The following is a 24,929-nucleotide window of genomic DNA, read 5'->3' on the forward strand; positions in this document are numbered from 1 at the left end:
TCTTCCATTTCAGTGCCAAATTATTTGAATGAATGCTGTATTCTAAAGATCTACAGAGGCTTTTGACATATTACTTCTCAGAAGCCTTTCATGGATTATTAGCAAGATCTGTCTCTTATAGATAATGATGTTGTAGCAGACATATGTTTAAAGAAAAATAGGTTGTTCTTTTGTATTTTTGAAATACCTCTTCATTACTCTATTTCCTCAAAGTCTTGTCTCACTTGTATTTATTGTTTTCCCTTAATCTTTTTTAAAAATTTATTATAATTTTAATTTATTTACCACTCTTCCCCCGTGTGTATTCATGATGTCTTTTTCTCCAGCGATTTACCACTTTTAACTAACAAATACAAACCTGAGGCTAGGATCCAGCTCTTCAGAATTCTCTTGCAGCACCACATATGGCATTTTATAAACAGCTAGTGCCTAATAAATGTCATGAGCCAGTGGACTCAAGGCAGAAGTAGTAGTCTGTGGAAAACTTCCCATGGTGATTTGTTTACTAATTTGTATTGCATCTGCCTCTTATTACTAACTGATGGGTATGATTTGAGGAATATAAATGTTATTTTGCGACTCTTGGATGGTTACTGTGCAAATATAATTTAATTGAAGAATCCTCTTTAATTCTTTAAGAGAGTAATCAAGGCAGTGATTTCATTTATTAGACTGCTCTGTTTTGGGGTTTTTGAGTGGAGTCTATATCTATTATTGTTATTGTTTAATTTTTCAGTGAGGGAGATAAATCTGCAGGACATCAAGGAAGATTTAGAATTGGATCCAGAGGAAAACAGCACCCTGTTTATGGGTATCCTCATTAAGGGCTTGGCCAAACTGAAGAAGATCCCAGAGACAGTTAAGGCAATCATAGAGCGCTTGGAGCAGGAGCTGAAGCAAATTGTGAAGAGGTCTACAACCCAGGTGGCAGACAGTGGCTATCAGCGTGGGGAGAACGTTACTGTGGAGAACCAACCAAGGTAGGTGGGAGTGTATTTTGTATTTTTGACAACTTTATTTATTGCACATTTTCTAGAGCGGGGCGTAAGTAACTTACCTTCTGTTGATGTTGTTTTCTTGAACTTAGGATACTATAGTCCATACAGGCCAGGCGCAGTGGCTCACGCCTGTTATCCCAGCACTTTGGGAGGCTGAGGCAGGCGGATCACTTGAGGTGAGGAGTTTGAGACCAGCCTGTACTGGTAGTGAAACCCCGTCTCTACTAAAAATACAGAAATTAGCTGGGCATGGTAGTGCATGCCTGTAATCCCAGCTGTTCTGGAGGCTGAGGCAGGAGAATTGCTTGAATGCAGGAGGCGGAGGTTGCAGTGAGCCGAGATCGCACCATTGCTCTCCAGCCTAGGTGACAGAGCGAGACTCCGTCTTAAAAAATAAAAAGGATACTATAGCCCATACAAACTTTGATTGGTAAAAACAGCTTGACTAGGCATAATTCAGCTGTCTGTTTTTTAATGTTGTTGAAAAATTTAAAGCATATTGTCACTGAATGAAAAATATGGACATATTTATAGTAAAGATTGTCTATATTTAAACATATTTAAAGAATAAATAAATTGAATCAAATAATGTAGCAGCTATTGTACGCATACTAAGTACTCAGCAATGTTCAAGGAAATTTATGTATATTATCTCACTTAATTATCACTACAACTGTATGAGCTAGTTATTAGTATCCACATATTGCAGTTAGGAGAACTGGAGCTCAGAGGTTGAATAATTAGCAAGCTCTTAGAAAAGGTGGCTTGTCTTGGTGTTGAATACTAGTCCATTTGATTCTAAAATCCATGGTCTTTCCTGTGTCTCATGCTTTCTTCTTTAATGTGTAATGATATTTTCCAATAGACAAATGAGTCTCAGGAATTTTTAAAACAATAAGATTTGAATTTCATAATTCTTATTTCATATGGAGAGTACTGAAATTGAATTCAGATTGTAACTTTCTGACTATCATATACTAAGAGATCATGTGTGACAAACAAGAAGAAATCATAATCTTGTAGGTATGTTGTTAAGGAAATATCTACTGTTTATACCTAGGGCTCAAAATTTTTTTAAAAGAAGATAAAATTAAGGAGAAATAATAACTCACTTAGTATAGAGTTCTCTATAGACTTACTTAAATTTTTTGGAAAAATTAATACTGTATTTCTGTGTTCTTTTGCATATGTAAATAACACTGAGTTCAATTATACTTTAACATTTCAAAAATTAATTTCCTTGTAAACTTGATTCAAAAGTACTATGTTTGGTGAATGGAACTACCCTTTATCCTTCTCCTGCCACAGAATGTTTCAGAGTAAATATTTGGCCAGGCACAGTGGCTCATGCCTATAATCCCAGCACTTTGGGAGGCTGAGGTGGGCGGATTACTTGAGGTCAGGAGTTCGAGACCAGCCTGGCCAACATAGTGAAATACCAACTCTACTAAAAATACAAAAATTAGCTGGGCATGGTGGTGCATGCCTATAGTCCCAGCTACTTGGGAGTCTGAGGCACAAGAATTGCTTGAACCAGGGAGGCGAAGGTTGCAGTGAGCCGAGCACACTACTGCACTCCAGCCTGGTTGACAGAGTGAAACTTCATCTCAAACAAATAAACAAACAAACCAAAAACCCAAAAAACCAAAACCAAACAAAAACACCATGAGCCGAGCACACTACTGCACTCCAGCCTGGTTGACAGAGTGAAACTTCATCTCAAACAAATAAACAAACAAAAAACCCAAAAAACCAAAACCAAACAAAAACACCAAAAGTAAATATTTGATGGGTTTTGGAGAACAGACCTGACTTTGTATCCCCACTTTGTGATTTGCAAAAATAAATACCTGTCTTACAGAGTTGCTTGCTTTAGATGAGGTTATATGGTTGTGGTGCTTAGTGGAATAGCACCAGTAAGTACTATAACATGCATGCATGCTTGTATAAAATGCATGTGTATATGAATACATGTTTTTTATCGGTACCTTCCTCAAATTCCATGTTCTGTGATCACTTACATCATGATCCGGAGAAGCTGGAGAATGGTTCTTTGAACTTTTGCCTTTCTTCTTTCTTTGCCTGGTACCTGGATTTTCGTGAAGACCTTTTGACTCCTTACTGATGAATACTCTAAAATTCTGATTTGCTCTTTGCCTGTTGCTGCAAGTTCCTAGATGAATACAGTGAACTTTCCTAGGGAAATAACATTACTATAGTATATATTGGAAATAAAAGGGCATGGATTAATAACTTTTCTGCAGATCTCATTATAGTACCTTTAAAAGCACTGTGTCTTTCATCGGAGTTTCATCTTTTTTTTTTCCCCTTGCCTAAACCCCTTCCAGAATTCACGAGTGGAAATTATAGCACTAGAAGTATAATAGAAATTCAGCACACTGCCCTGGGAAATACTAAATGTTTCTCTATGAGGAATGAGTCAGCAGCAGGATTTTTTCCCTGTTAAGTGTCTTTTGTTTGTCAGTATTTTAGAAAGCTTTTGTAGGCAGGATATATTGGACACTAACAAGTGAATGAGCTGTTTGCCTTGGCTGTATGTGTAAACATAATCCCATTTTATAAAACATACAAATTCAAGATTTGAGACCCAAATTGTTTATTATGAGACAAAATAGTACAGAGAAAGCAAATATTTAAAGTAAACCACTTTGTTAGAAGATCAAAGATTAAATTTTGGGGCTGGGATTCCAAAGGACTGATAATTTTGAGCTAGTCTCTAGTGGTTGTGTGCTGTCAGATGCTTTAAAACTTTTCAGGAATTAATTATCTTGAATTAAGCACAGTCATTCAAAAATGATCAGCATTGTTGCTTCTAGAGGATTGGAATTTTAGAAGCAATATTGTCAAATTATCACTTGAAGCTTGTGGTGCTTTTGTGCATTGAATTTTACTTAGGAAGGTATTAGTGGCATTTATTTCAGAGAGAAGTAAAATCACAATACTTGGCATTATTTATTATTGTTTACCATTCAAGGAATTTTATGGCTAAAGATATATGAATTTATTTTTTTAAAGACAGTTGGAACAGAGACCAAAAAATCCATGAATCCTGTTTCCCAGCATGCATATTTTCTCCCCCACCCTCCAATGAAATATCCTGTTCCAAAACATTAGCCCTTCTGAGACAAGATACCCATACTGTAATTTTCCCTAAAAGTTTCATCATCTTATTAAATATATTCTGGTTGTGATGCATTGCAGGCTTGTTTTCATTTGTCTTTATGTAAAGAGAATTAATGTTGTGTGCTATTTTGCTAGAAATGTAGAAGGAAACAAACTAGTGAATTCTTTCTTCCTTTTAATTCCTACAGAGCCAGGATACTCTCCCAGCCAATTTTTTAAAAAATCACTTTGGTGACCTACTTATTATTTTATTTTATTTTGTTTTTGATCTCCCAAGCTATCTGTTATCTATTTATAGGAGAAATATTTTGTCTTTTCTGTTCATTCATAATCTATCAGTGTCTTTAAGCCTCCACTTACTATTATAGGAAAATATTCAACCACAATTATTGCCAACTTGATAAACATTAGGGTAGCATGTGCCTTGCTAATTTACCAGAACCACCTGCTACCCATTATTTCTCTAGAAAGACAGGCAGCGTCTTCAACTTCAGATGGTGACTGTGGCCTGAAGCCTCTGCATTTCAGAACCAATTTCTTCAACTCCTGCTGCCTAATTGTTGATTCTTTCCCAAAATCTAATTCATGAGTATTTTTATATTATTTTTATTTGAAAGAAGCTGGAAGGAGTTCTATACTTAACAAATAAGAAAAGCATAAGGAAGAGATGGAAGAAAAACTTCTCAAAGATGTGGTATCTTGTCAAGAATATAGAAGAAAAGAATGTGGGAAAAGAGAATGGTTGGTATGTGTGCGGGAAATGGACCTGTTTAAATTCAAAGGCAATTCATTGCAGGAAGGGATGGTGGAGGTCAGCTTCACTTAGGTAGAGCTGTTGGTCTTAGAGAGTGCAGAAAGCGTTAAGTGAGTTGGAGCTGTTGCTTCCAGGGAGACCTTTCTCTCTTTTGGAAGGAAACCATTTTAAAAGGTTCATTGACTTCTGTTATGAAGAAAAAGATTAAATGTCAGATGTGAAAAGCAGAGAACTTTGTGGGTTTTGGGCTTGTTGTGATATTGAAGAAAGCTTCATGGAAAACATGGGAAAGAAATATACTTTAATGCTAAAAGTAGTTGTGTTTGGTTAGTAGGGTTGTAGTCTTTGCTTTTTCATCTCTGTTTTGCACCTCAAGTTATAGTGAAAATAATTCATTATCAAAAAATTAAATTATTACTCAGGTTATTTTAATCACAAGAAATTATTAGAAATTAAAATGCCTATGGGGGTATGAATGTTCATAAAACTAAATTTTAATATTGAAAAGTATAATACCTGTTTTTAAACCAACTTGATATCATTCATTAATTTTGTTATATATGTGTATCTTTATATATATTTGGTTATTTATTGGCTGCCTCTAGAATGGAAGAGAAGAGAGCACCAGTTTGTCTTGTTCAGCACTGGTGTATCTCCAGAATCTAGCACAGTGCCCACCTGACCCATAATAAATATTTGTTGATTGCAAGAATAAATTCCACATTTATGAAATATCTGCCATGGACCAGACATTGGGCTAAAATGCCCAACAAATTATATGTGGTCCCTGTCCTCATGGAGTTTAAAGGAGGAAGGAAGGCGTTACTCAAAGAACGCTAAGACGTGAGAATGAAAGCAGCCAGATTCTTGATATGCCATTTTCACTGTTTTTGCTTACCTCTGTGTTGATTAATTTTTTTTTTTTTGGAGACGGAGTCTTGCTCTGTTGCCTAGGCTGGAAGTGCAGTGGCATGATCTCGGCTCACTGCAAGCTCCGCCTCCTGGGTTCACGCCATTCTCCTGCCTCAGCCTCCCGAGTAGCTGGGACTACAGGCGCCTGTCACCACGCCCGGCTAATTTTTTGTATTTTTAGTAGAGACGGGGTTTCACCATGTTAGCCAGGATGGTCTCCATATCCTGACCTCGTGATCCGCCTGCCTTGGCCTCCCAAGTGTTGACTAAATTTTAACTATTGCCAAGTGTGCTTTTCTTAGAGATGATACCAATTTTTCATGTCATGGATAATGTTTGAGAGTTCCTATATTCCCTTACCAACAGATTGTATTATCAAATACTTTTATCCTTGCCAATCTGAGAGGTGAAAAATGGTATTTTTGGATTTGCATTTTTATTGTAAGGTTACACTTCTTTTCGTTTGTATAAAAGTAACTTGTTATGATATCTGGGTTATATATGGATGTATTACTTCAAAATAAAATGGATTGCAAGTGAGTGAAGATATAGATACAATAAGCCATGAAATGATACTGAAGCAGGGCGATAGGGACAAGGTGGTTCATTATCCTACTATCTTCACTTTTTTAATGTTTGAAATTTTCAACAGTACAATATTTAAATAGTGTTTATTTCCTTTTCAATGAATTATTTTTCTAACATGTTTGTCTCTTATTGATTTGTGGGAACTATTTACATATCTAGGAAATTTGTTCTTTGGGATTTATTTTGTAATTTTCTGCCAGTTTCTTTCTCTTTTGACTTCATGATGTTTCTGGGCATGTAGACATTTGTTTTAATTTTTTATGAGGCTATATTTATCAGGTTTTATAGCTTCTGGGTTTTGTGTCATACTTAGAGCTTCCCTACTCTTAGATTATAAATAAAATTTTCAACACTTTTCTAGTACTTATATAGTCTCATTCTTAATATTTATATCTTTGATACACCTGGGATCTGAAGGAGTGACCAAACGACTTTTGAGCACACCTGCCACATACTGTACTGTATTGTAAGGGGTTGTACACCCTTTTCTTTTCTGTCATCCATGTATCTGTCATGTAATTGTCCATGTTAGCTGCAATAATTGCTGAATAATTTTAACACTGAATCGTTTATAATATAGTGATGGTTCTTCTCAAGGTTGGTATTTGCCACATTTTCTAAAACTCTTTTTTTCCTCCTGGTTTCTCAGTCTGTGAAGACTATAGATTTTCAGAAATACGTTGAATTATTGCTCTAAAATTGGAAAAATATACTTTTGAAATATTTTTTATAATTTGGAGGCCAGAATTCAGAATGAGGGCATACTGCTGTAATAGAACATTCTTATAAAATGGTTTTATCTGTGAGGAAGACTAAAGGCTCAGGCCTCAAAGATAGTTTTATAGTATGAATACAATGTTTATGGAAGGAGAAATAAATGATATATTGCTCATGTTTTTTTTAGACCTATGGCTAGATTCAGGCATGAGTTTCTATTTCACATAAATAGCATTTCGTTTTATCTCTTCTTTCTATATTAGTTACCCTTCTTCTAAGTATCCGAAATGCAGGACATGGTGGAATTGGTCATTTTATTTTACAGAAAAGTCATTTAAGAGCAGCTTTGAAGCAAGGTCAGGCATTTGTCCTTGTGGCTTCTTATAGCCATTCCCAAGCACCGCATGTAGCACCTGGACATGCTTGGAATCAGGAAGGGCCTCCGTGTAATTTAGATGAGTAGTTAATTCGAATCAAAGCAAGCGGGAAGCAAGTAAATTTAACTTCAGTGATTATGATTCCATTTGATTAAATCTCTGCTTTTGATTACACATATCGTGAGAACATGCTTTAAATATACCCAACTATTAAATATTGAAGGGGATGAATAGGATGAACCAGGGACATATAGAAGAAATTCCACTATTCTTCAACTAGGATATGTCCCCTGCAGCTTAACTGAAATATTTTTAGAACAAATGAAAGGAATTAATTTTTTTTACATATGGGACTTGTTACTCCAATTGTTAACTAAAATATATAACTCATTACCATGAAAGTTCCCAAGTCTATATACTTTCTAGTAAGACTTAAATAAATTAATGCATAATAGCTCCATCACATATACAGTGACTGAGAAATGTCGATAATGTTCATAGTTCTTTTGTAAACATGAGTTTGGACAGCTATCATTCTGGTTGTGTATTGTCCTTTGGTTACAGTCATTAGAAAAAGGCTTCTTGGCTGAATAGGCCAGAGATGTTACTCAATATTACATTTCTTAAACCTTTATGTTTTATGTGGCAAAGTTAAAACAACAACAACAGCAACAACCTACTCTCGATTTCTCTTGTTTTACATATTATAGCAGGTTCAAATTAAAGATCTGACCAGTCAAAGGAATAGAGACAATCTGTTTCATGGACTGTCATAACTTTATTTAGATGTCAGCCATCATGCTGTATCAAGGCCACTTCTCTGTTTGCTAGAGTGGGAGCTGCCTTAGGTTTTGTCATTTTTGTGCACTTGCTATTGTTATAATAGGAAAGGCACTCCAAGCTCAAAATAATACTGGATCTTTTCATTGCAAAAATGAACTAACAAACCTATGTCAAAAGAAATTCTTCCATTGATGATGTGTAGGGGTGGTGTCATAAATGATTAAAGCACCTTCATGTGTGTCTCAGGCTGTATTTCAGATTGTCTGGGTCTTCTAGCTCCTGCCCCATCCTCTTGCTATAGTCTCTAATCAGATTGGACTGTGAGTTTATAAGGGGAGGTAACTTTGTGTTTGTAGCCTGATTTAGGGCTGGGCACATACTAAATGCCTACAAGTTTATTTTTATGGAGATGTGGTCTCACTCTGTCGCTGAGGCTTGAATGTAGAGGCCCAATCATCATGGCTCACTGTAGCCTTGACTCCCCCTGGGCTCAAGAGATCCTCCTGTTTTAGCCTCCTGCCTCCTGAGTAGTTGAGACTACACGCATATGACACGATGCCTAGCTATTTAAAGTTGTTTTTTTTTTAAGAGATAGTGTCTCACAGTGATTGCCCAGGCTGGCCTTGAACTCCTGGTCTCAAGAGTCTTTCCGTTTTAGCCTCCTAAAATACTGGGATTACAGGTGTGAGCCACTGTGCCTGGCCAGTTTTAATGAATGAATGAATAAGAAAAAGATGCAAATAAGGTCATTTAGTGGAAGTTATTATTATTATTTTTAGCACTACTCACAGTGGGTCTATGGACCCACATCACCAGTGTCACTAGAGAGTTGGAAATGCAAATTTCCCCAAGAAGCAGTGGTTATTAAATTGGAATGTTTGGATGCGGGGCCCACAGGACTCTATGCCTTAGTTGATTCTTATGCACACTGAAGTTTGAGAACACTCTTTAGATAACATCACAAACATCATAGAATTTTGCAGTTTTGTAGTATTCACGCTTTGCAAAGCCATCTGCCATCTGGTATCTCACCTGAGTGAGCCTCACCACTTGCCTCCTCACAGGCAGGGGCATTATTATTAATCCCAGATTTACCCAGAGAAATGTGAAAGCTGAAATAATTTGACAGTTCACAAAGCTTGTTCGTGGTGCAATTAAGATTAGAAGTAGTCTTTTTCCACCACGTAAGTTTGCTTTCTGGCTTATATAAAGATGATGTTTCCAACCCATGTCATGGGCCTGATTTTGTTTGTCCTCAGAAGGACGATATCTGTACTAAACATCCATTTTCCTGCCCATACCTCACATTGTGGTCAGTGACAGGCCTCAGAGATAGCTGGACATGTTGAGAAGCGTGAAAAGCAGCCACAGAGTGCCTGGATTTTAACTAGGTCACTTGAGAATCAAAGTTTATTATCTAAACAATTCCTCTAGGGACATTCTTGTACTAAGAACAATATAGTACTAAGAACAACAAAGCACTTGTACTAAGAACAACAAAGCACTAAGAATGTACACCTAAAATCTTAACTTTTGTTATCCCTGGGAAGTGGATTTATGGATCATTTTTCTAATATTCCACTATGATGAAATGTTATTTTTGGAATGGGGGAAAGGATTTCAAAAGAATGATACTGATACTTTAATTCAAAGAAAGAGGGCCTGAGTTTATTTTCTAATTTTAGCCACTAATTTGGCATACGTCAGGATTAGACGTTTGAGGTCATCTCTCCAGAACTCAGAAACCTGACTTGACAAGGAAGGAGTAACACAGGAAGGAAGTGACTAGCACCAGGCCCCACTTCAGTATTCTTGTTATTTTTACTGTGTTTCATTCTATATTACTACTAATTTTTTCTTGCTCTTTTCATAGAGCAGATGGAGAATTAGTCAGCACTCTTTAAATAGTAACCCCTTTTTACAAGAAGACTTATTAATAAGTGGTAAAACATATTTCTATCCCTTAGAAGTAGGTATTAGATAACCTTGAAGATTAAATGGGCTCCATGTCCTATTTGAAATGAAAAATAGTAGCTCAGCCAGGCTTATTAAGGAAATGTGTATGAGAGATATGGGCAGGTAAAACAAAGACCATTTTTATCTAATTGATTATACGTTTCTTTTTATAAAATTATAAAGTTTTTATATAAAATCTACGCTCTGAGTTCACTACTTTCTTACCTTTTAGAGCACAATCGTAGGGCAATAAACATTCTGTGGTTATTGCCTTTGTCTGTCAGTGGGGAAAAGCATAACCCTGATATTAAAGTTTCAGCAGATAAGTAATAGAACAGAACTAATTCTTCTACCTTGTGTGTGTCTTTGCTTCGTGATCAAGTAAGGCAGCTTCTTGGCTGCAAACATGGGTTTTCCAGCCAAATGACTAATTCAAGGTTCCCTGGATGTTAAATTTAGATTCAGTTAGTCTTATCTCACCTTAAATATTGAACATTTTTCACAGCTTGATGATGTAGCTTTACACTGTTGATGCTTCTTGCCTTCTGCAACTGTGACTGTTCCTTAACATGTGCCTCTTCTTAGCCTTCTGCCTTTTTTCATGGTAGCACTTGAAGATGAGATACCTAGGGATCGCTTGGGGCTGGAAGTTAGTAGATGATCTGGGAGAATAAGTAACATTTTACTTCTCTAGGAAGTCTGGTTTTAAAACCTGCTGGGTAATTGGAAGTGTGTTTAAAGAATAAACACTTTCTTCATCCTGTTACTTTTCTGTTTTTTAAATATAAAATAGATTTTATTGCCATATTATTAAAGTTGGCTCTTAAAGTGTGTATCTTTCAGCTCATAACTCTACTTCATGTTCTCATGTTTAGCTTGGTAAGGTTACCTTTTTGAGAGCATAGTTTTGTGTGAAATGTTTTTTATTGTGGGCTTCTAAAATCAGGAGGTTATAATCTATAACACTTGCTCTCTTACCACCTCTTATCTGTAATCAGGCCTCTCTCTCTCCCATTCTGCTGGAGCCCACTTTTTCATTCCTTTATCAACAAATACTCATTTATTGCCTGTCATATGCTATTTTGCCAATCGGTGTCATGCCAAATATTAGAATACAGTAATAAATCAAACTCATACCCACAGTGAGCTTACAGTAGAGGGGAAGAGGATAGGACTGGAGGGAAGGAGAGACTAGTTTGAGGACAGTTTTAATAATCCCGGCAAAAGGCAACATGGCCTACATGAGCAAGGTAACCGTGGCAATGGAGTGAAGGAGGCCTATTTGAGAGAGAGTAAAGAGGTAGCAGTAAAGAGACTTGGTGATGGCTTGGGTGTGAGGGAGGAGGGGAGGTAAGGATTTTTTGCTGGGGCAAGCGTTACCATTTACTGATGTAGAGAACATGAAGAAGTAGGTTTGGGGAAGAATATGATGGGTTCCATTTAAGTCATATTAAGTTAGAGGTCTACAGCTCAGGGGAGTAATCTGGCCAAGGGATATGTGTGTGAGTTGATAGCAGGTAGATAATTGAAGATTAGGGGCAAATGAGCTCAGCTAGAGAGAGTATGAGGAGGTTGAGAAGGGTTTACCCCATTTAAGGAACAGGCTGAGGATGAGGCTCCTGAGAAGGAATAACTGGAGAGGTGGCAGGAAAGCAGAAGAGTGGAGGGTTGTGGAGCCAGTGGAAGACAGTGTTTCAAGAAGGCACGAGTGGGCAGTAGAAACAAATGCTGTGGCTATTTGATTAAAGGCCAAAGTGGGTTTCTTGGATGGAGCAAAATAATTATTTGGGACTTTTAGCAACGATGTTTTAGTAGAGTCCCAGGGGTGAAAACCTGTTTGCAGTGAGAAGGAAGAGGCAGTACAGACAGTTCTGTTGGCTCTCTTTCTAGCCTTGGCTTCCCTAGCATTATCGAGTACTAATATCACTTTGGCCTCTCTTCTAAAATACTTTCCCTGTTTTCTAACACCCCTAAAAAGGAACAGTCTCCAAAACTGTGTCCTTTGTTCTCTTATCTCTGAACTTCAGTTTCCTTGTCTATAAAATGGGAATAAAATAGTACCTTCCTTATAGGGCTGTCCTAAGGATGAAATGAGATAATCCAAGTAAAGTACTTAACACAGTGCTCAGCATGTTGTGAGTAATTAGGAAAGAGTGGCTGTTATGACCATAGTTCTCCTTTTTGTTACTGTCATGATTTCATTGTCATTGTCACTGATACTTCATTTCAGTCTTACTTTCTTAGGGATTTCCTCCATTATGACAGGTAGCTAACTACCTGCCCCTTGTAGAAGAAGGACCCCAGACCATCATCTTTCATCCCAGACTTCTGCTCATATTGCCATCCTACATTGCTCATTCTTTTACTCATGAACTCATTTGCCCTCAAAATTTGACTGTTTTCTCCATTCTGGACATTGGTCCATGTGTTGTAGGAGAGATGTGTTTACAAAGAACCATAAAATAGGGATTCTGCCTTCACTTTCTGGCCCAGGAGGCCATGCATACCTGTTTTGTCAGTTCTCTCAGTTCATTGTAATAGTTTGTGTGGAGGGACTGTAGAATCACAGAGGAAAGAGAGAATTGGTTCTTACTCTGTGGATTAGGCCTCTTTTGGTTGTAAGTGCCAGGAATTGAAATCACCTAACTTAATCAAAGAGGGGCTTTTTATTAGAATGATACAGAATTATCATTATGGAATATAAGCAGGACTTTACTAATCAAGCTGTAAGAAGAAGAGAGATGCAGTTGGGCCTTAGGAACATCCAGAGTATCTCTTATCTCCTTTCCTTCCCTCTAGATGGTAAGTGTTAAAGATACAGGAATTAATTCATTGTTACTTTTAATTTGCTTTTTTTAAAGTGTTACATTTGTATATATTTTTGTATGTAGCTCTCACAGTCAATTTCTGAGGAACCTGAAATTTGGAGAAGTCTATGATGTCTTGAAAGTCCCATGTCTATTTAGTAGAGAGCTGGCATTCAAGTCCAGGTTTCTAACTGGCATTTATACCACATTGCCATCCAGGATTAATATTTTCTTTCACTAACTGTGATGCTGCATTGAGTATTACTACATACTGTTTTGTGGCTTTAGAAATAACTTGTGTGAGAGGGGTATGTGTGTTATTTTTTTCTGAAGGGTAGAAATTGCAATTAATTGAAATTAAAATCTCTAAAGTTCTTGGGCCTTTACTAATTCAATTCACCTTAAGGAATCATGAGGTAATTTAATGATCTTGCCTGCTCTTTTGTCTTTTTTAGATCAGTGGTGAAGACCTTGATCCTAGCAGGATGTAAGCAACTGAGCTAGCTGCAACATAATGTTTTATTTCTTTTATTTAATATTTTGTGGTGGGAGTTGGGCAGGGAATGATTTCAATGGGGCATTGTGTTTTCATCCTTAGTGTGTCTGTAGTTAAAGGCAAACAACTCTCTCAATCTTGTGTTGTGGGCAGTCAGAGAGTGTATATAAATATTAACAACATATTTCAGTTTATTTCTGGTAGCTTTAAATTGGGACAAGCTAGTGCAGATTTACATCCTGTTTATGTGAATGATTCCTAATCTCTTTTATTCTTTGCTGCATCAGAGGAGTGTCGTCTTCCTTTCTCCTTTTCTTTTTAAAGGAGTGTACATGCTGGTGAGGGACAATGTATGATTGACTTTGGTTTCTTTTTCCTTATTAGTCATTCACTGCTTATCCCACTACTGAGTTCCACTCAATGATCCATTGAAACTCTTCTTGTCAAAGTCACTGAGGACCTTAAGTTGTAAATTTCTCTCTCTTAGCCTTACCATAGCCTTTGACTCTGCTGGTATTCTCTTCTCTTTGGTCCTCTGCAATGTTCCCTGGCTTCCTTCTTCCTCTCTAGTTACTTTCTAACCATCTTTTTAATGATACCCTTTCCTGGAGTGTTGGTCCTGGACCTCACTTGCTTTTCTTATTCTGCATATTATCCCCGAGTGATCTCATCTCCTCAAATATTTATCACTTTTAAAATTTCCAGTATCATTCTCTCTGCTGAGCTCAGACTTGCATATCTGACTACCTAAGTATATAACACCTTAAACTTAACATATCCAGATAAAAACCCAGCATCTCTCCTTCTAGATTTCTTTTTCTTTTTTTTTTTTTTTTTTTTTGAGACGGAGTTTCACTCTTGTTGCCCAGGCTGGAGTGCAATGGCATAATTTGGCTCACTCAACCTTCACCTGCTGGGTTCAAGCGATTCTTCTGCCTCAGCCTCCCGAGTAGCTGGGATTACAGGCATGCGCCACGATGCCCAGCTAATTTTGTACTTTTAGTAGAGACGGGGTTTCTCCGTGTTGGTCAGGCTCCCGACCTCAGGTGATCCGCCACCTCGGCCTCCCAAAGTGCTGGGATTACAGACGTGAGCCACCGTGCCCGGCCTCCTTCCAGATTTCTAATTTCACTTTAATTCTCTCTCCCCTCCACCCTCCCCCCCAAAAGCATAAACCAAAGAGTATCTGAGACAGGTCTCAATCAGTTTAGGAAGTTTATTTTGCCAAGGTTAAGGATGCAGCCATGACATAGCCTCAGGTCCTTACGAAATGTGCCCAAGGTGGTCAGGGCACAGCTAGTTTTTTAATTTTAATTTTTATATTTTTATTTTATACATTTTAGGGAGGCATGAGACATCAACCAATATGTGTAAAATATACATTGGTTTCGTCTGGAAAGGTGGGGCAAGTCAAGCAAGGAGGGGCTTCTGGGTCATAGATAGATAGAGACAAACGGTTGCATTCTTTAGAGTTTCTGGTTAGCCTTTCCAAAGGAAGCAATCAGATACAAATTAATCTCAGTGACCAGAGAGATGACATTGAGTTCTGTCTGTTCCTGTCTGTTCTTTGTCCATGAGGAATTTCCGTGTGGACAAAATGTGAGGGAGGTATGTAGCTTTTTAAAAAAAATCTTGGTAGCTATTTTTTTAAGGAATAGAACGGGAGGCAGGTTTGCACTAAGCAGTTCCCAGCTTGACTTTTCCCTTTGGCTTAGTGATTTTGGGTCCCAAGATTTATTTTCCTTTCACACAGGAAAGGTAACCATTCTCCTCAGTGTTGCTCAAGCCAGAAATTCAGACAAAGGAAACCTGAACTTTTCCCTGTCTTTAGAATTATACCATTACCTCAGCTAGTTCTGTGCATTTTCTAATTCGATTTTTCCAGCAGTGTTGTGAGTCTCTTAGAACAGTTATTAATTAATATTTTCGCTTTGCAGACGGGGACACTTGGAGAAGTTGGGAGAATTTTTTTCATAACGAAAGATGTAGGAAGTGTCAGTGCTGGGAAAGAATGGAAATCTGTTGTTTCCTACATGTTACTTAAGAAGGAGAAAGAAATAAAAAACCAAGTGAACTAAAAGAGAAAAGTTGATGTCCTCCTGGTAGTAAGAATGTAAAGGAATCAGCTTTCACAACACCTCGCTTTTTGAGACGCCAGGTTTCATTTTTCACTGTTTTATATATTTCCTCTTCAGTGCTAGAGAGGTGTTGGATCTTCACTCTCCCCACTCAGAGCCATAGCTGCTGTTCTTTTAACAGCTATATTGAGGTATAATTCACTGCTGCACAGTTCACCTATTGAAAGTATACAATTCATTGGTTTTTAGTACATTCATAGAGTTTTGCAACCGTCACCACTATCTGGTTCCAGCACGTTTATGTCCTCCCTAAAACAAATCCCGTATACTTTATCAGTCAGTTCCCACCCACCCCAGCCTAAGTAACCACTAATATATTTTGTGTCTCTATGAATTTGCCTATCCTGAATATTTTATATAACTATAATCATATAATATATGGTCTTCTGTGACCTTTTTTCACTTACCATAGTAATTTCAAGGTTAATTCCAGTTGCACCATGTATCAGTACTTCATTCCTTTTTATGGCCAAATAATATTCTATTGTATGAATATACCGCATTTTATCCATTTATCAGTTGATGGATATTTGGATTGTTTCCACCTTTGGGTTGTTGCACATAACACTGCTAAGGACATTTGTGTACAAGTTTTTGTGTGCACGTATGTTTTCATTTCTCTTGGGCATATAGCTAGGAATGGAATCAGTGGCTCCATATGGTAACTATGTTTAATGTCTTGAGGAACTGCCAAACTGTTTTCCAAAGCGGCTGCACCATTTTACATTTCCCACTGGCACTGTTTGAGAGTTCCAATTTCTCTGCATCCTTACTGATACTTTTTATTGCGTTTCTTTTTTATTATAACCATCCTAGTGGACCGAAATTCTAGCTCATTGTGATTTTGATTTGCATATCTCTGATGGCTAAAGATGTTAAGCATCTTTTTGTTTGCTTATTGGCCATTCACATATTTTCTTTGGAGCAATGGATATTTAAATCCTTTGTCCATTTTTAAGTTCAGTTGTCTTTTTATGAGTGTAAGATTTTAGATTTGTCTTTTATCAGATTAATGATTTACAAATATTTTCTCTCATTTTATATATTGCCTTTTTACTTTCTTGATGGTATCATTTGAAGCACAAACATTTTAAATTTTGGTGTCAGAGCTGTGGGTTTTATTAAATAATATGACACCATTGTGCTTCGGTAAGGCGGAAGAGAGCTTTCCTCTCGTTAAAATGGCTGGAGGTCTCAAAAAAGGTACAGCTGCAAGTTCCTAGCTACTATTACACCTCCTTTCCTTCCTCCCTGTGTAGCCTGTCCTGTGGCGATGATGGCCACACTATAGGAACAGGCCTGTTTTGGCTTTGAGCCTCCAGGAGTGGCAGAAACTGGAACTGTGTCAGCATTTTATTAAGAGATTGCTATTTCCAAGATGTTAATAGATACTGTGAATCTCATCTTACACCTCTATTCTCTACTGGGTTTTTTTTTTTTTCTAAATGTAGTGCTGTTCCTGGCTGCTGAGCAGCTCTTGTCCTTGACTGACAGGCAAGGTATACAGTTGTGGAACTCATTGGCCCTGGAGATAACCAGATAACAGCACCCCTAACAAGAGGAGCCACTTTTCTGTTAAAACTTTGCTGCTGGTTCACAATCCTGTATCTAGAACTTCATACCACTGGGGCATTAGACACCAGTGTGCCTCAGGCATCTGAATGTCGTGGACCAATATGGTTTCAAGCCATATTTTGAATACCCCAACATTTACCTTAACATACATTAAGTTTTAATTTTCTCCAGTAAGGACATTTGGCAACATAACTGCCATTCATGGCAGAAAATAACTAAGATTTTCCTATCAAGAGAGTATAAAAGATGTAATGTTAAATAAATTTACCTTTGTGAAGAGTCAATGTATTATTCATACTTCGCTATCCACCACTCAAAAACATATTACAGTCTATAGATTCATATTTGAGAATCACAGTCTTACATACCTAGGATAAATCTTTGTTGGAATAGGAGAACCTTCACTTAATCAGGTATTTACTGATTAAGTTACTGATCTGTATGATGCCAGATACCAGTTTTATACCGATTATTTCTCTGCACCACATTAAGTGTTTCAGTTGGTATGTTTAGACACGTTTCTGTATTTTGTATGTATCTCTGCTAATATTTGAGTAGTTCTTCAATAACACAGACGAGAAAGAATTATTTTAGATATACATGAGTGTAAATATGAATTTGACCTTTAAGGATTAAAAAGAATCATCAATCAAAAGGTAGAACGGCTTCTATTTATAAATACAATGTGTAACTTCTGGATTATATATGTATAGTCTAGGCTGGGAGTACTACATAAATTCTATTGATTTTGTCTCATCTGAATTACAATGTCAAATAGATACTAGGGTTTTACCATAAGATAGTTATGGGCTGTCTCATTGGCACATTAATTACAATAATTGGGCAGTAAAGAAGCCATAGGAATAGATAATATGCGGTACGTTTTGATGAGATTGTAGTTATAACCCCTTATTTATGGTAATAAAACCTTGTTAATTGGCACTGCTGACAAGCTTTTTTGCTTTCCTTTTCAACTTTCCAACTTGGTTTATCAGTCTATTTAGGAATTACAAGCTGAGAGCCACAAAATACACAATAAAGCTCACATTGCAAGATTTTCTGTACTTGTTCATGCTATACACATTAAATTCATTCAGCAGTATTTGCTAATTATTGTTCTAAGTGCTCTTAAGTATTCAGAGATGTATAAAGCAGTGCCTACTCTGAAAGATTAATAATGGAGAAGTGAGGTAAAGTATCTGTATATAAAGAAATATGACTGACATTTATTGAGCAACATATGTGAGGCTCATATGATAAGTTCCTTAAAAGCAGGACAAAAGAGTATACAAGTTCAGAGGAAGAAAAGATGATTCCAGGCCTGTGTGATCATTGAAACTATAAGTCTCAGTGGTAGAGGAATTACTTTGCATCTATGACATAAATCTTTGAGCTATGTCTAAAGATACATCTACATTCTAGAACTGTAGTGAGAGGTAGGTGGCTAAATGTACAGACATGGAAATCAACTTTTGTTTTAGGCTTAGCTGCACTGCAACCTTATTTTGTGTCCTTGAGTATATAAAATTGATGTAATAATATGTGTCCAGTATATCTCACTATGATGAATGAGATAATGTGGATGCCTGAGCTTCTCCCTGTGGTGAAAGTCAGATTGCTTGGCAGGTGTATATTTTTTCTTCAGGCAACTCAGGCCATGCATTTGGATGGTAGTAAGCATAGCTTTCCATGACTAAATGGATTAATATCCTTATCAAAGTGCCTCATTTATTGCTAGGGAATAGCATATTCTGTGTAACATCTGAGCTGTTGTCTGAAAAAATTACATGAATTCCTTGGAGAAGCTGCCTGTATGAATACATAGTAGTGGTACTGTAATCCGTGAACTATGTTAAAAAGGCAACATATGTTTATTGAGATGCTATTGCTGGTTTAGGGGCTTTACAATTGGTTTTAAAACTCTTACATCATTTCCATTTTATAGCAGAGGAAACTGAGGCTTAGATAAGTTTTTAAAAGTTGCTTAGATAATACAGTTGTTTGAATTCACATCTGCTGAAATCTAACGTTAATGCTGTTTACATTGTAGAATGCTACTTTAGTTTGATGTTTTTCTTGCAGGTCACTGTAAGCCATTTATCTGCATGTATGTATGTGTAAATGTTATTTATTTGTTTATGTCACTAGGTTGCTTCTAGAACTGCTGGAGTTACTGTTTGACAAGTTTAATGCTGTAGCCACTGCACACTCTGTGGTCCTGGGATACCTGCAGGACACTGTAGTGACTCCATTGACTCAGCAGGAAGATATCAAACTGTATGATATGGCAGATGTATGGGTGAAGATCCAAGATGTTCTACAGGTAAGAGCCTTTTACAAAGGGTGTCATCTTGATTCAGAGTAACAGTTTAGAATAACAACAACAACAGCAACAACAAGCCACCTAAAACATTATCTTAAGGGTCATAAACAGGGTGAGAAAGTAAAGTTTGCATTTGAATGTGATGTTGCTGATGGCATTAACTTCTACCATCTTCAAAAAACTTTTTAACAGGCCATGTGCAGTGGCTCATTCCTGTAATCCCAGTACTTTGGGAGGCCAAGGTGGGTGGATCACCTGAGGTCAGGAATCTGAGACCAGTCTGACCAACATGGTGAAACCTTGTCTGTACTAAAAATACAAAAATTAGCTGGGCGTGGTGTCGGGCGCCTGTAATCTCAGTTACTTGGGAGGCTGAGGCAGGAGAGTTGCTTGAACTCGGGAGGCAGAGTTTGCAGTGAGCCATTGTACCACTGCACTCCAGCCTGGGTAACAGAGTGAGACTCTGTCTAAACAAAAACTTTTAACAGACTTCTTTTTTTTTGGCAGACTTTAAAAATAGAAGCATATTCTCAGTATGTATAGTATCTGGCTTTCTGTTGTAGTATACTTTACTTGACGGGAATTAGTCATATATTAAGGTAAAAAACATTAAAATGTTCTTAAGCATTATTTTATAAACATGTACGTAGCTTAATTTTGTTGATTATTTCCTTATAGTCAACTTTTGCATATATTGGGTTACATGACAGAACAAGAGCCTATTTTGAGAGATGAGAATAGATCTGTGAGGTATAAATGTATCACTTTGCTTGATTTGTTGAAGATTAGAGGAATAATATTATTCTTTGGTATGATGCTGCTGAAATGATATTTAGAAATTGTATTATATTTTTTCTCCATATGTGAGCAAAATATATTTGATTTGGCCAGATGGAAATTAGAAATATAATTAAGAGTTAGCTGAAGCAAGTTTGACATAACTAAATAGAAGTAACTTAGTTAGATAGTATCTGCTAATATGAAAAAAATTAAGTATATGTAGGGAATTGGAAAATGGAACTGTGTAGGAATGAAATTACTTGCATGGCAAATAGGAGTCTTTGCAGAAAAAAGTAAATCATGAATGTAAATTATAGTCATTTTTTAGAATGTAGACATGCTGTTGGTGGATTGAATGATTGATTCCTGGTTTTTCATTCATTAGACAACTTTTGGTACAGTGTATGTTCTTTACTGGTGGTTCAGTAGAAATAATATTGGTTGAAACTTTTTACTGCTTTGTCAATTACCATGCCTGTAGTAGGTGCTTGGTGAATATTTGTGTATTGAATAAAATATCTTTATGGGTTGGAGGCTGGTTATTTAACATTTTGCATGTTGATATGCTTATCCGTCCTGTGTAAATAATGTGTGCCTTTCATATCCATGTTTAAGTATGAAATAATAGATTGTAAAGCTAGATAAAAAATAATTAGAATTAGGGACTTCTGTTTCTCATCTTGATGAAGTTACCTTATGCTGTAAGCAACTTAGGTAGTCAGCACAGTCAGCTGAGAAAAAAAGAACACACTAGGTGAGCTCTACCTTCATCCCTGCATCTTCCTCGTGAATACTTTCCAAACGATTAGCCCTTTGGTCAGATATGAAGCTGTGTACACCACAAGGCTTGGCAGAAAAAAGCTACTGTGGGACTGTGAGCTGAATGAAGATTTCAGAAGTTGGAAACTTCTCAGCAGTGTTGGAGCTCAGACCAGCCAGTGTGGGGAAAGCTTGCTGAACATACTGTGCTTTCAGCTGTGACCTCAGAAAGGTCACACCTTATGAGTAGGGCTAGTCTAGGAGTAGAAGACAGGCTACTATAGATCTCATACAGCAAAGCCCCAAAGCAAGCCTCTATTTTATCATCTTGATCCACCTGTAAATTTATTGTCTGATAGAACAAAACTCTCTCTAAAGTAAGACAACATAATTCAGTTTCTCAATAACAAAGCACCCGCAATGTGTCTAGCATAGAATTATTATGCTTGTTAAAAAGCAGGAAAATGTGACTCTTAACCAGAGTGAAAAAGTTGATAGAAATAAATATCTAAAATGAAAAATCCACCAGGGAGTGGTGGCTCACGCCTGTAATCTCAGCACTTTGGGAGGCCGAGGTAGGTGGATCATTTGAGGTCAGGAGTTCAAGACCAGCCTGGCCAACATGGTGAAACCCTGTCTCTACTAAAAATACAAAAAAATTAGCTGGGCGTGGTGGCAGGTACCTGTAATCCCAGCTACTCAGGAAGCTGAGGCAGCAGAATTGCTTGAACCCAGGAGGTGGAGGTTGCAGTGAGCTGAGATTGTGCCTCTGCACTGCAGCCTGGGTGACAGTGTGAGACTCAATCTCAAATAAATAAATAAACAAACAAACGAAAAATTCACCAGATGGATTTAGCTGCAGATAACATACTGTAGAAGAAAGGATCAGTGAATTTGAGGATAGATCAATGTAAACCATCCAAATCAAAGCACAGAGAAAAAATAGACAAAAGGAAAATGAACAAAGCTATAATATCTTCAAGGATATTATGCAGCTTAACAGTTATGTGGTTTACAGGTATAGAAGGAGAGAGGACAGAGAGATTGAGGTAGAAAAATATCAGGAGAAATAGTGACCAAAAAGTTTTGAAATTTGTTGAGAAACATAAACCCACAGATGCAAGAAATGTAACAAATCCCAAGCAAGATAAACACAAAGAAAATCAACACATATGCACATTATGAAAACCAAAGAAAAAATTCTTAAAAATAGCCAGAGGAAGAAAGACACATTGCCTACAAGCAAACAGTGATAAAAATTATCAGTGACATCTCATCAGAAACAATGCAAGCCAGAAGTCAATGTATGTCATTCTAAGAGTGTTGAAAAGAAACCAAAATTGTCAATCTAGAATTTTGTATTACCGAAAATATTCTTTAAAATGAAGCTGAAATAGAGACATTTTTAAATGAACTAAAACTTAAAGAATTTGTCACCACTAGACTTTTCACTTAAAGAAATGTTATAGAAAGTTTTTCAGCCATGCGCGGTGGCTCATGCCTGTAATCCCAGCACTTTGGGAACCTGAGGCGGGTGGATCATGAGGTGAGGAGTTCAAGACAAGCCTGGCCAAGATGGTGAAACCCTGTCTCTACTAAAAATACAAAAAAATTAACTGGGTGTGGTGTCTGGTGCCTGTAATCCCAGCTACTCCAGAAGCTGAGGCAGAGAATTGCTTGACCTGGGGAGGTGGAGGTTGTAGTGAGCTGCAATCGCACCACTGCACTCCAGCCTGGGTGGCAGAGCGAGACTCCCATCTCAAAAAAAAAAAAAAAAAAAAAAAAAAAGTTTTTCAGGCTGAAGGAAAATAATACCAGATGGTAACTTAGATCTACAGAAAAAAGTAAGTAGGGCCAGAAATGGTGAATATGTGGACAAAAAAAAAATGCTTTTCCCCCCCACATTTCTTGATTTATTTTTATTTAAAGAATTTTTAAAATTTCTAAGTCAAAAACAATCATAGTGTATGTGGGTTTTATAATATATTTTGGAAGGCAATATATGATAATAATTACACAAAAGATGGGAGTAGAGTAAATGATATTATGCTGTTGTGAATTTCTTGTATAATTCATGAAGAGGTATAATGTTTAGGGTACCCTATGATAAGTTAAGGATGCGTATTTCAATCTCTAGAGCAAACCTTAAAATTCTAAGATAGATACATAGCTAAGAAGCCAGTTGAGGGGATAAAATTGAACAGTGAATAAATATTTGATTAATTCAGAAGAAAGGAAGGGAGGAAAAAGAACAAGGAAGAAAGAAACGATAAAAACAAAGATAGGATGAATAGAACCGCAAAGCAAGATGATAGACTTAGCACCAACCATATCAATAATTACATTAGATATAAATCGACAAGATACTCCAGTTGAAAGACAGAGATCATACTGGATTTAAAAAAAACCAAGACCCAACCATGCTGTTTCAAGAGATGCATTTTATGATATTTTATTACTTTAAAAATTTTTAAATAATTTTAAAATTGTAGAAAAGTTGTGAGAATAAGAATAGTACAAAGAGCCATATACCTCTTTATTTGGATTCAGCTGTTCTTAACGTTTTACCACTTTTTTCCTGTTTTCTCTGTGTATATACGGACATACACATGCATTTTTCTTTGAAAAATGGACAGCAAGTTATCTACTCTGCTGTCTATATTCTTGTTTTGTCAACTGACCCAGTAATGTTCTATATAGCAGTATTTTTGCCCCTCCAGTAGAGAAACCAGTTTAGAATCAGGTATTTCATTTAGTTGTCTTTTTTTTTTGAGACGGAGTCTCGCTCTTTCACCCAGGCTGGAGTGCAGTGGCACGATCTCGGCTCATTGCAGGCTCCGCCCCCCGGGGTTCACGCCATTCTCCTGCCTCAGCCTCCCACGTAGCTGGGACTACAGACGCCCGCCACCTCGCCCGGCTAATTTTTTGTACTTTTACTAGAGATGGGGTTTCACCGTGTTAGCCAGGGTGGTCTCGATCTCCTAACCTCGTGATCTGCCCGCCTCGGCCTCCCAAAGTGCTGGGATTACAGGCGTGAGCCACCGCGCCCAGCCTAGTTGTCTTTAAACTTGAACATTTATAGTCTTTTTTTTTCTCTTTTCTGATAGTGGCACTTTTGAAAAAATATGTATCTCTCCCCTTTTAATACAAGTTTGTCATTTTGGGTTTAAAAGATACACTTTAAACGTAAGATTAAACGTATGCGAATGGAAAGAGATAACCATGAAGTACTAATAAAAATAGCTAGTATTACACAAATACATCAGACATTTTTAGAATATATAAATGTAATTATTTGTATTATAGTACTTACGACATTTAGAACTTGAATACATCAAGGCCTAGAAAGTATGTTATGGACTATGTAATTTTACTTATGGCAAGGTCATAAAATACTTTCTGAATAAATTTTTATGACCCCCCCATCTTTGGCTTTTACTTATGTTCTGAACTGAAAACAATTATTGAATCTGTTAGGATCCTATTTAGAATACTACCATGAGGAATTAGTTATGATAATAAACAAAGTAAGATATCATGTCTTCCCTAACTCTGCTTACTTTGTGATTGTCAGATGTATATAATTCCTGTACAGCTGAAAACGAAACCCATTATTTCATAATAAAAATGATTGTAATGAACTAAGCAACTTTAAATTCCATCAGATCTTAACAGGTGAGATTTACAGATTAAAAATAAGTTTTTCTGGCTTATTAAATGAGTTATACATTTCATACATATAGTTTAAAATGAGTGATTTGGCCACATGTTCTCACTCATAGGTGGGAATTGAACAATGAGAACACTTGGTCACAGGAAGGG

General features: G+C 36.9%; 1 protein-coding gene across 9 annotated transcripts in view; it reads left to right on the top strand.

Annotated features, from left to right (window-relative positions):
* The window catches only part of EXOC4 (exocyst complex component 4), an 870,395-nt gene that overhangs the window by 112,787 nt on the left and 732,679 nt on the right, over window positions 1-24,929 (top strand). For all 9 annotated transcript variants that reach the window (XM_054558840.2, XM_054558838.1, XM_054558839.1 and 6 more), the window contains 2 exon segments: window positions 737-980; window positions 19,394-19,568. In XM_054558840.2, coding sequence (XP_054414815.1) covers window positions 737-980; window positions 19,394-19,568 — 419 coding nt within the window.

The sequence above is a fragment of the Pongo abelii genome, chromosome 6, assembly GCF_028885655.2.
Source record: "Pongo abelii isolate AG06213 chromosome 6, NHGRI_mPonAbe1-v2.0_pri, whole genome shotgun sequence".
Lineage (NCBI taxonomy): Eukaryota > Metazoa > Chordata > Mammalia > Primates > Hominidae > Pongo > Pongo abelii.